The sequence below is a fragment of the Lotus japonicus genome, chromosome 3 (genome assembly GCF_012489685.1).
Source record: "Lotus japonicus ecotype B-129 chromosome 3, LjGifu_v1.2".
NCBI classification, from domain to species: Eukaryota; Viridiplantae; Streptophyta; class Magnoliopsida; order Fabales; family Fabaceae; genus Lotus; species Lotus japonicus.
In genome coordinates this window covers 25,285,541-25,296,610 of record NC_080043.1, presented here as the reverse complement: position 1 = coordinate 25,296,610, position 11,070 = coordinate 25,285,541, and the positions used below count along the sequence as shown (strand labels likewise).

The 11,070-nt window shown below is 35.8% G+C and overlaps 1 protein-coding gene and 1 pseudogene across 1 annotated transcript; both read right to left on the bottom strand.

The window, feature by feature from the left end:
* Nucleotides 1-4,174: 4,174 nt before the first annotated feature.
* On the bottom strand, nt 4,175-6,207 carry LOC130743828 (uncharacterized; annotated as a pseudogene).
* Nucleotides 6,208-8,743: 2,536 nt separating this feature from the next.
* Nucleotides 8,744-10,448, bottom strand: LOC130743827 (uncharacterized). The gene is made up of 9 exons (XM_057596053.1): nt 10,299-10,448; nt 10,102-10,213; nt 9,764-9,860; nt 9,556-9,677; nt 9,371-9,481; nt 9,188-9,284; nt 8,980-9,101; nt 8,811-8,905; nt 8,744-8,752 (listed from the first exon to the last, which is right to left on the bottom strand). Exons 1-9 carry the CDS (start codon nt 10,446-10,448, stop codon nt 8,744-8,746), a joined length of 915 nt encoding a protein of 304 aa, XP_057452036.1.
* Nucleotides 10,449-11,070: the final 622 nt, after the last annotated feature.

Sequence of the window (11,070 nt, the reverse complement as noted above, 5' to 3'; positions counted from 1 at the left end):
CTCTGACTCTGATCACCAAGCTTCACAAGTTCCAACACGAAGTATTCCTCTGATCAGAAGTCATTGGTTAAAGGCAAATGTCTCTATCAAGAAGTACAAGAGCAGTGTACTATTCTGAAAAGCCTACCTACCAAGGTTCAGCCACAGCAGGTTCTGGAAGTTCCAGAAATGCCCTCCAACGGTCATATTCTCTCAACAGAAATATCCTTTGCACCTTGGACTATAAAAGGCTGAAGAAAAAGAAGAAAGCTAAGAGAGAGAGATCAAGAGCTGCAATACAAGAAAAGATTCAAGCTTCTACTTTCTTCATCTGTTCTTATTTAGTTTGCACTCAGCTTATTTAGAAGCAAACCTTTGTAAACACCAACCTCAAACAGTTGTTTGATTTTCCTTAAGGGACCGGGTAGGTCAGTATCCTTAAGAAGACTAAGAGAGTGAATCTTAGTGGTGATTCCTTTAGGAGATCAAGGTTGATCGGATCCTAGAGAAGACTAAGAGAGTGAATCTTAGTGTGAGCTAAGTCAGTGTATTGTTAGTCACTTGTAGGTTTCAAGTGCAGTTGTATCAATTATCTGATTAGTGGATTGCCTTCATTCTAAGAAGGAAGAAATCACCTTAACGGGTGGACTGGATTAGCTTGAGGGATTTATCAAGTGAACCAGGATAAAATACTTGTGTGCATCTCTCTTCTCTCTATCTTTATCCGCTGCACCATCTATCGTAGAGAAACCGAAAAGATTTACTTTAAATCTTAAGGGGAAAGTTTTTATATTGAAAACGCTATTCAACCCCCCCCTTCTAGTCGTTTTTCACACCTTCACTTCCTTCTTCTGATGAAGGCAATCCACTAAAATCAATGAGTGTTACAACTGCACTTTGCAACCTGCTAAGTGACTAACAATACACTGATTTTCTCACTAGTATCCTCTTAAGAAGCTGATCTATCGATCCTCTTAAGACTAGCTAAATACTGAATCAGCCTTGATTCAGTCCTCTCAAGATCCGACCAACCTTGGTCTCTTGATGAACTTTACAATATGATGTAAAAGGTTTCGGGTTTACAAAGAGTGCTTCTAACAAGCGAATAGTAAACTCAGAAGTTTAAGAACAGTGAAGAAATAATGCTAAGAGAATGGTTCGTATATGTTGAATATTTTCAGCAAAGTTTCTTGGCCTCTTTCTTCTTTCTTCAGCCTTTATATACTCCAAGACTTGTGATGTAGCCGTTGCTAGGGTTTTATCCGTTGGAGTGACAATTCTGTAATATCAGACTGCTAGGCTGTACAAGGTAGGTGGCGGACAGACTGAGATTTGTACGACGTTGTACTGTGATAATGACCAGTCCTCTCACCGGTTGACTTGAGATCAAGGAGCTTCAGATGAATGTAGGTGAAGCTTCTGATCATCATCAGATTGAAGCTTGGAGTCTTCTGACCATGCAACTTCTGCTTCTGAACAAGTTCCTCAGAACTTCTGATCGTCAGAGCTAGAATAGCTTGGATCTTCAGAACCAACTTCTTGCAAGTCTTCAGAACTTGAGTCTTCTGCTTCTGGACCGTTCCACTGGAACATCTGGTCTTCAGAACTTCTGACTTGAGTTCTTCAGATCTTCTTGAGAGCTTCCATCTTCAGAACTTCTGAAGTATTTGCCACTGTTCAGAACGAACATGGTAGGATAATGAGCTCTCTTTTTAGTAACCCTTGGTTCTTCTTCTTCTGAACGAATAGGCTTGGGTCAGATTCAGAACCTGTTTGTCACAACTTAAAAAGACAAACGTTAGGGTACCACAATTGTTCATCATCACAAACCTTAATTGTAATCATCAAAACATAGAGATGCAACCACTGATCAAACCTTGATCTTACAACAGTTAGAAATCATTAGTCAATCTTCCTTCTCGTCTGCATGACTACAAATCGTAGATGCTGATTTGAAAAATTTATGTATCATTGAAATTGAAAAGTTTCTCCAAAGAAATGGTAGGTCATTAAATGATTGCCCATCTTTGCCATCTTCAGAATATGTTGAAGTCCTACAATTTGACAATAGATTTATTGTCGATGAACTAAACTATAACAAATATGTATTAAAGATACAATATGAAGAGTTGCTTTGTATGCTTTCACTTGAGCAAAAGTCTGTATATGTGAGGGTTGCCACATATGTGTTGTCAAACTCAAGAGGCTTCTACTTTTTATATCGCTATGCTGGAACCAGAAATACTTTTGTTTGGACACTTTATCCACGTCACTTAGATCAAGAGGACTAATTGTACTTAATGTTGCTTCCAGTGGCATAGCATCATTACTCTTACTTGGAGGCAGAAGATCTCATTCAATTCTAAATTTTGCATTCCATCAGATCCTATAGAGACCTCAACATATAATATAAAGCAGAGAAGTCTACGAGCAAAGCTTCTTCTTGAAACAAGCCTTATTATATGGGATGAAGCTCCAATGTTGAATTTTTTTGTTTCGAAGCTCTAAATGTAATAGTCTGAGATTTAATGAGGTTGAAAAATGAAGACAACGTACATAAACCTTTTGGAGGAAAAGTAGTAATACTTGGAAGTGATTTTAGACAAATACTACCTGTAATAACTAGAGAAAGCAGACAAGAAGTTGTAGAAGCTACTGTAAACTCTTCATCAATGTGGAAGCATTACAAAGTGGGTCATATTGTCTAAGAACATGTAGCTAACCGCAGCTGAGACGACCGATGAAGCTAAAGAAATCAAAAAATTCGCATATTGGATTCTTAAAATTGAAAATTACGATAATCCTGATTTCGGAGCTAGAGAGTATGTTGTTCAAATCCAGCCAGATCTGCTCATCCCAATTAGTCATGACTCATTAATCAATTGATTAAATATGCATATCCTGACCTTCCACACAAAATGAAAGACCTGCAAGTCTTTCAAGATAGAGCAATATTGACTCCTTACACTGGAGGCTGCTGAAATGATAAACACTTACATGCTTGGCATGATAGCTGCACCAGAACATGAATATCTGAGCTCTAACTCTGTCTTGCAATCTGTTGAAGATTCTAAAATCTAAGGTGAGTGGTTTACCACAAAATTTTGAACGAAACTGAAAGTTCAGGAATCTCAAACCACAAACTATTATTGAAAGTTGGTACTCCAATCATGCTTTTGAGAAATATAGACCATACAACAGGTTTATGCAATGGAACCAGGTTAATTGTGGATGACCTTGGTGAACGTGTTATTGGTGCAACTGTTATCACGGGAACAAATGCTAATGACAAAGTGCACATTTTAAGAATAAAATTGGTTCCTTCTGATTCCAATTTTCCAATTAAATTCATAAGAAGACAGTTTCCAATTTCAGTATGTTTTGCGATGACCATAAACAAAAGTAAAGGACAAACACTATCTCAGGTTGTGCTCTTCCTTCCGAGGCCCGCCTTCAGTCATGATCAGTTATATACAACTCTCTCTAGAATACGCTCAAGAAAGGGTCTTAAACTTTGCATACTAGATGAGGCGGCAAACAACAGACCGGTACTGTAAATGTAGTGTTTAAGAAAGTTTTTGGAAATGTTTGATGTACACAATACAATTACAATTATTTATTTTATTTTTCTCTTCATATGTCTTTACACAGATGACTTATACACGAATATCTTATTTATTTATTAAAATATTATAACATAAAATTTTCCGTGCAACGCACGGGTTACGACACTAGTTTTATATGAGACTGGTGGAATTTGAAAGATGTTGTTGTCATTTACACTAGTGCTTTTGCCCGTGCGCTGCATGGCGAAAAAGATTATGAACTTTGTACATTAACAAATTAAAAAGACAACAATCCATTGAAGTCCAAATACGAATACGAAATTCATTAAACTTACGAATAATTTGAACTCAAATTCAATATCTTTTGAATAGAATCTCTTCTAAAATCAATAAAGGCACAAAAAAATACATAGATATCCCTATTAGTTAATGCATCCTTGGACTGCCATATCTTCCTTTCTATAATTGAACTCCAAGGGACCTGCAAAAGTAGGAGAATGAGTTAGTAATGATTTTCTGTTTTTCTTATTCAACTTCTTTTAAAGACTTTATTTATAACTTTCAATCATAATGAAAACATTTGAAAAGAATTCTAAATTTTCAAGGGTAAATAGTTTATAACTAACCAATCATATGTTTTGGAATACTTCTTCATAGACCACATTTCGAGTGCTATTTGAAACTACTCCTTTGTCATCAACAATGAGTATCTTCAACCCTTTTCTGGATTTAACTCTTGATACTGCTACATATAATTGACCATGCGTGAACACCGGACGTGGAAGATATAATCCAACATGCGACAAAGATTGTCCTTGACTCTTGTTGATAGTCATGGCAAAACAAACAGTTATTGGGAATTGTCGTCGTTGGAATTTAAAAGGGAGGCCAGTGTCGGAAGGAGTCAAGCTCATTCTAGGAATATAAACAGGTTTTCCTTATTTAAGACCTGATAGTGCGGTAGCTACAATTATATAAGGAGTCAAATCTGTAACAATCAATCTAGTGCCGTTACACAAACCAGAAGCCTGATCTAAATTACGCATGAGCATAATAGGGACCCCAACTTTGAGTATAATTCGATGGTTTGGAATACCAGAGCATTTAACATCATTCAAAAATTCAGAAGTGAACCATTCTGCATCTATATCTGAATCTTCATCTGATCTACATGGAGTATCATAACTCAGATATTCAGTCTCTTCTCCAAGAATCATAGATAGCATATAGTTGTTGACCTCTTCTACACTTTCTAGAGTAGGTGCAAGTAGTGCTCTTTGTTGAAAATATTTTGAGTTTTCCAAATTAGCAACAATATTGAGGTATGCAAAGTTGACCAATTCAAGTAAAGGATTATCACAATCTTTCACCAAGAGATCACGGGGAATCTCAATAATTGAATCATCATCATCAATTGTTTTCACTGTTCCATCCCCTACTTGAAGAATCCAATCTGCAAATTCCTTGATTTCCGTTGCAGAAGATGAAGATGCAGCTTGTTGTAACCTCATGTTGATTGTTAGCTTTAATACTCTGCAATGCTCCCATAGATAAGATGAATTAACCGCAGATGAAACAATATCAAATCTACTACCTTTCGAGATTACCGGAAGAATTTGCCGGAAGTCTCCCCCTAAACTACAACTTTCCCTCCAAATGATTTTGGATGGCCAAAAGTTGCTTCAGTTTTCATAATGTCATTTAAAGTTCTGTCCAGAGCTTCAAAATAGTGCTTGTTCATCATTGGAGCTTCATCCCAAATTATAAGGCTTGCTTTTTGAAGTAATTCAGCTTTTTGAGAACCTTGCCGAACATTACAGGTTGATAATTCATGGATTGAAATAGGGATAGAAAACCTTGAGTGAGCTGTTCTTCCTCCAGGCAATAATAATGAAGCAATCCCGCTAGAAGCAACATTTAGGACAATTTTCCCTTTAGATTGCATGGCAGCAGAAAGGGTATTCCATACAAACGTCTTACCAGATCCCCCAAATCCATATAAGAAAAAAAAACCCCCCATTGTTTGACTCCACAGCATTCAAAATCTGTGAAGAAAGGAAATAAATTTGAAATCTCAATACACAGAAAAATAAAAAACATACAGACTTAGAATCACTTTTATAGATAGGCTAAAATTTACCTTCGTGTAAGCTTCCTTCTGTTCAGAAGTCAGACAACTAACAAATTGTTCATGCGTTTTCTCCATTTCATCCTTATCATAATTAAGTTCATCTGCAACAAATTTGTTTTCAAATCTGAATGTTTCTGAAAATTTGGGATAAGGCAAGCTTGGCCATTCTTTAAGGGACCTTCCATTCGATTGCAAGAGCTTCTCTATTTCTATTAGGCATAAATTCATCAAATCTGAATCACTGATTTGGAGATCTGCAAATTTATAATTAGATTAGAGTAGATCATTGACAGCAATTAATAAGTTCAGTAATTCATAAAAAATACCTGGCATATTAAGAGACTTTCTCCTGTGGTATAAAATACCATCGCTTAAAAATCTCCATGTTTTATCCCATACTTCTCTTGGCTTGTTCATTTGGTTTGTAGATAGAAATATAACAAATAAATCTCTCATATAGATGCCTGAACCAAATTCACTTACATGAGCAAATCCATCAATATACTCCCTCTCATCTTCCATTAGACCCATGGCATCGCAAGCATCCTGAAATGTTGGATAAATAACACCCTTGACAGTTCGCAAGCTTTCAAAACTATTTAGAAAAGAAAAGGTTTTCTATTATCTAAATTTCCATTCAAATAGATAAATAATTATTTATTTTTCAATTCGTTAAAAATTAATGTATTTTTGAAATATTCATGCTGTCATAAAGAAACCAGTTTACCCACAGACCAATTGAATGAACCCATTTTATTTTATGAAAGGTAAAATTTAACCCATTTTAATAGATAACTCATAACAAATTGGAAAATAGAGATGATGGAAAACATAAAAATTAAAATTAGCTATGATCCAAAATGATGAAAGCAAAAATCATAGCAATGTCATTACAACCATCAAGCTCAGCACAATGAGCAAATCCAAACATAATTCAACAAAAGAAAAAAAATAACCAAAGTTCTTAAAAGGAAAACTCATGGGTCAAAGTCCCCACTAAAACACCAAAAGACAAAAAACAACTCCAAAAAACATCTTGATCTTTCACATCTTCTCATGCTTAACAATCTTCAACGGCTTCTTGTTTCCAACACCATTTGCAAGGGGATCAACATCAACAGGCATAGGACGCTTGGATGGAGGAGAATCATTGTTTCCAGCCTGAAGGGGGAGTTGAGATAATTCATTGTCAGGAAGTGCAGCTTCAATATTGTCAACAACATCACAAACCTTCTCCTAAAAAAAAGAAAAAACTAATCATAACATATAGATGAGATAAAATAAAATTAATAAACTTAACATAAGCACTCGAGAATTAACCTTCCTTCTAGCCACTGTTTTTTGCTTAAGATTCACACCAACCTCACTAACATCAGTCTGGAAAATATCAAAAATCAGAATTAACAGTTCTGTAATTTTTAAATGAAATACCATCAAGAATTACAAACAATAATCAATCAAAGCACCAGTTCAGGGTTCTTGCAAATAGGGGATATAGTATCAACTTAGACAGTTGCAGGACTCAAATTCACACATTCTGATTCATTGTTAGGAATTACAGCTTCAATAGTTTGTTGAACTTGGTCTTCCTTAACCTGAAAATAATTCGGTTAGAACATGATTCAGAAAAACTAAAATTAATGGATTTGAAATAAAAGATTAGTTAATCAAACCACCGTCATAACATCATGGGGAGTAGTTTCTTGAGCAACAGAGGTTACAGGTTCAACTTTGACAGAAACAGGTGCGGGTTCTTCCTTAACTTCAGATGGCAACTTAGTGTTAAAACTTCCAGCTCGAACAGATTTTGATACGTTAGCCCCATTGAGAACCTAAATTATAAAATACATATCAATCAGTAAGGCCACAAAGTCAATTATACTCAGCAAACAAATGAGCCTCCTAGCGTAGTTAGATTGTAGGTTACCTTGTCTTTGTATTTAATTTCTGGCTTCCAATCATTGGATTTTCAATTGGATGAAAACTGCATCTTCAATTCAGCCACAGAAGCCAAAACAATTGAACCTTCTTGAGTGTCCTTACTTAAATCAACGGCAGGGGAATTCAATGAATTCCCAACATTAGGATCACCAGCCACGTTAAACTCTTCACTAAGATTCTAAAATGAAATTGGTAACACATGGTATGAGATCACCGAATGCTCAAGAAAAAAAAATGACAATGAAAGTAAAAATTATACATAATACATCAAGCAACCTTTGAAAAACTTGAAGAAGATCCTTCTGGCATAGTGCTGGAGCTAGGAGTTGACATCAAATAGAGAGGGGAACCATCTAAATGGGGGTTTAAAATCTTGAACTGAGAAATCACATCAGGATCTGCACATATTCTTTTCACTCTATATGATGGCTCAAACCAAGTGTTGGAACTATTGTCTACCTCAATCTTGAATAAGAAAGTTTTGTCAATCAAACTCAGAATTTCTAATGGAACTTGGGGATCATTTGGGTCCTGAAGATGAATAGAGAAGACATAAATAAATCAAGGTCAATTATTTAAAACCAATAATAAATAACGTTTAGTAATGTTACCTTATGAGATTTCTCAACCAACTCAGAACATGGTTTGTTCAGCAGATTATAAGCTTCTTGATCAAAGAGCACAAAAGTAGTAGAATCCTTTGCATCCATAACTCTGAGGCGAATTTTGTACTTTGGAATGGCTGTAACAACATGACGAACGCAAGACTCACAGAAGTACATGTCTTCTGCGGGGTAAACCTTTTTGTTACACTTGCAAGCAGGATAATACCAACCGTTATCATCAGGGATGAACTTAACAGTGGCAAGAACCACACAAACTGATTTCTGAAAAAACAAATAGGATAAACTAAGTATAATTTTTTTTACAATTAACAATAAAAATTGTTTAAAAAATATGACAATTAAAACAGTAGGGCAAAAAACCCTCATAAATTCAAACCTCAACCGAATCTTTAATTTGTTCAATTGTTCTCCCCTCATTTTGACGTAGAAAATCCTCTGCAGGTGACAACTTTCCAGAATCTTGAAGCTGGCTAAGAACTTGAGAAGCAGGACCATTGGTCTCAAAAAACCTATAAGCATATTAATAATATTAGACATGTTACAGACATGAAATAAAGAACACAAAACAGATAGTAACCTTGCTCGAAGAGGAGCAGCCTCCTCAACTGCAGGATTAAACAAAATTCTTGTAGCGCCATACACATTCAGAATGCTAGCCTTTCCTATAAACGATTTAAGAAAAAAATTAAGCATTGCAGAAAATGAATAATTAATGATAGGCAGATTAAATAAATACCTTTGAAAGGCTTGATCTTAGCAAATTGAATTACAATAACTGCATTAGTCATGTCACCAGAAGCCAACTGACCAACTATTTCGTCCACATATTTTCCAAAAAAAGCAGCTTCAATGCGAACCCTAAAGAAAAACAAAAAAATAAATAAACAAACATTGCAAACACAACTAAATATAGGCTGCAAGGAAATAAACAGATTGAAACATACCCTTCCTGATCAAGTTCTAATGTAATCCTCTTTTGCACTCTTCCATGTTTTTCGAACTCCTGCTCCCCGGACGACCCTGTCAGGATACCTATCACATCTGCCAAGATCCAAAAAGAAAAATGAGTCAGGGAGAGCAGAAACATGGAAAAAAAACAACAATTACAGTCAAAAGGAAACAAAAACCTATAAGGTAGGACGTGTCTGGTTCTTTGAAAACAACATCACATAAAGGCATGAAAGAGAATGGGTTTCCAGTGATGTTGGCGCCATACACATTCAGAATGCTAGCCTTTCCTGTAAACGATTTAAGAAAAAAATTAAGCATTGCAGAAAATGAATAATTAATGATAGGCAGATTAAATAAATACCTTTGAAAGGCTTGATCTTAGCAAATTGAATTACAATAACTGCATTAGTCATGTCACCAGAAGCCAACTGACCAACTATTTCGTCCACATATTTTCCAAAAAAAGCAGCTTCAATGCGAACCCTAAAGAAAAACAAAAAAATAAATAAACAAACATTGCAAACACAACTAAATATAGGCTGCAAGGAAATAAACAGATTGAAACATACCCTTCCTGATCAAGTTCTAATGTAATCCTCTTTTGCACTCTTCCATGTTTTTCGAACTCCTGCTCCCCGGACGACCCTGTCAGGATACCTATCACATCTGCCAAGATCCAAAAAAAAAATGAGTCAGGGAGAGCAGAAACATGGAAAAAAAACAACAATTACAGTCAAAAGGAAACAAAAACCTATAAGGTAGGACGTGTCTGGTTCTTTGAAAACAACATCACATAAAGGCATGAAAGAGAATGGGTTTCCAGTGATGTTGGTGGTTGTCAGAATCCTCACAGTTGTATGCATCTGGAAATTGACCTTGTAGGGGTGGGGGGTCGTCCTGAAATCACCTCCGTTCTCACAAACACCAAAAAATGATATCTGATAGACCCGGCCCTCAGTTAGCAAATTTTGGAATCTATAGACCAAGGTTCGCCTTATGGAAGCATGAATTTTAGCACCCTTAAAACACAAATGAATAAACAAACCATTAGAAAATATAGAGAATAAGAATACTGATTGAAAGGGGATGGAACAAATTCAAAACCTTTGAATCCATGAAAACCATCTCTAAAGACGACGGTAGTTTAGATCCAGAATAGCTTGGAGTTAACCAAAGACGAATGACCTTCACCACGATAGACCACGTTTCTTTCGAAGCATCAATGCTGGAAACATCATCAACCCTAAGAGACATGGCGAAATAGCTTGAAAAGGGATTAGGAAGAAATTATCGAATAGGGTTTCTGGGTTTGGGCTTGAGAAATCTAACCCTTTTATAGAAGAGATGGAGAGAAATAACAATTTGAATTTTAAACGGCAGAAGCTGAAGAATCAAAGAAAAACAATCATGGTTTCGGAACAAATGCACCAAATTGTTTTTAAGAAAATAGAAAACAAATTTTGGTTGGTGAGAATAACACTGGGTGAACAAAATGGGCGGCCAAGCCATCAATAACAGAGGAAGAATGTAGTTGTGCACGGCAAAACCGAAAAAGAATGAACAAAATCGAGGAAAATTAAGAAGGGAAAATGAAGAGAGGGAGAAAAAGAGAAGAATGAGAAGAGCCACCGGTGGTTGGGAGGGGGAAAAAGTGAAAGGCATTGATGGCATAGAAGGTGAGAGAAGGGGTTTAGAATAAACTGTATTAAAATAATGGGTGAGTGAATAAAATATTGCAGTTTATTCAGGTGGGGGAATAAAATATTGCCAAATATTTGTGGAGTTGACACATCAGCCAAAAACTTCTTACAATGATTCTGTTTTAATATATGTATTGATTTGTTATTAGGGAGACCAGGAAGTAATTTCAAAGTGT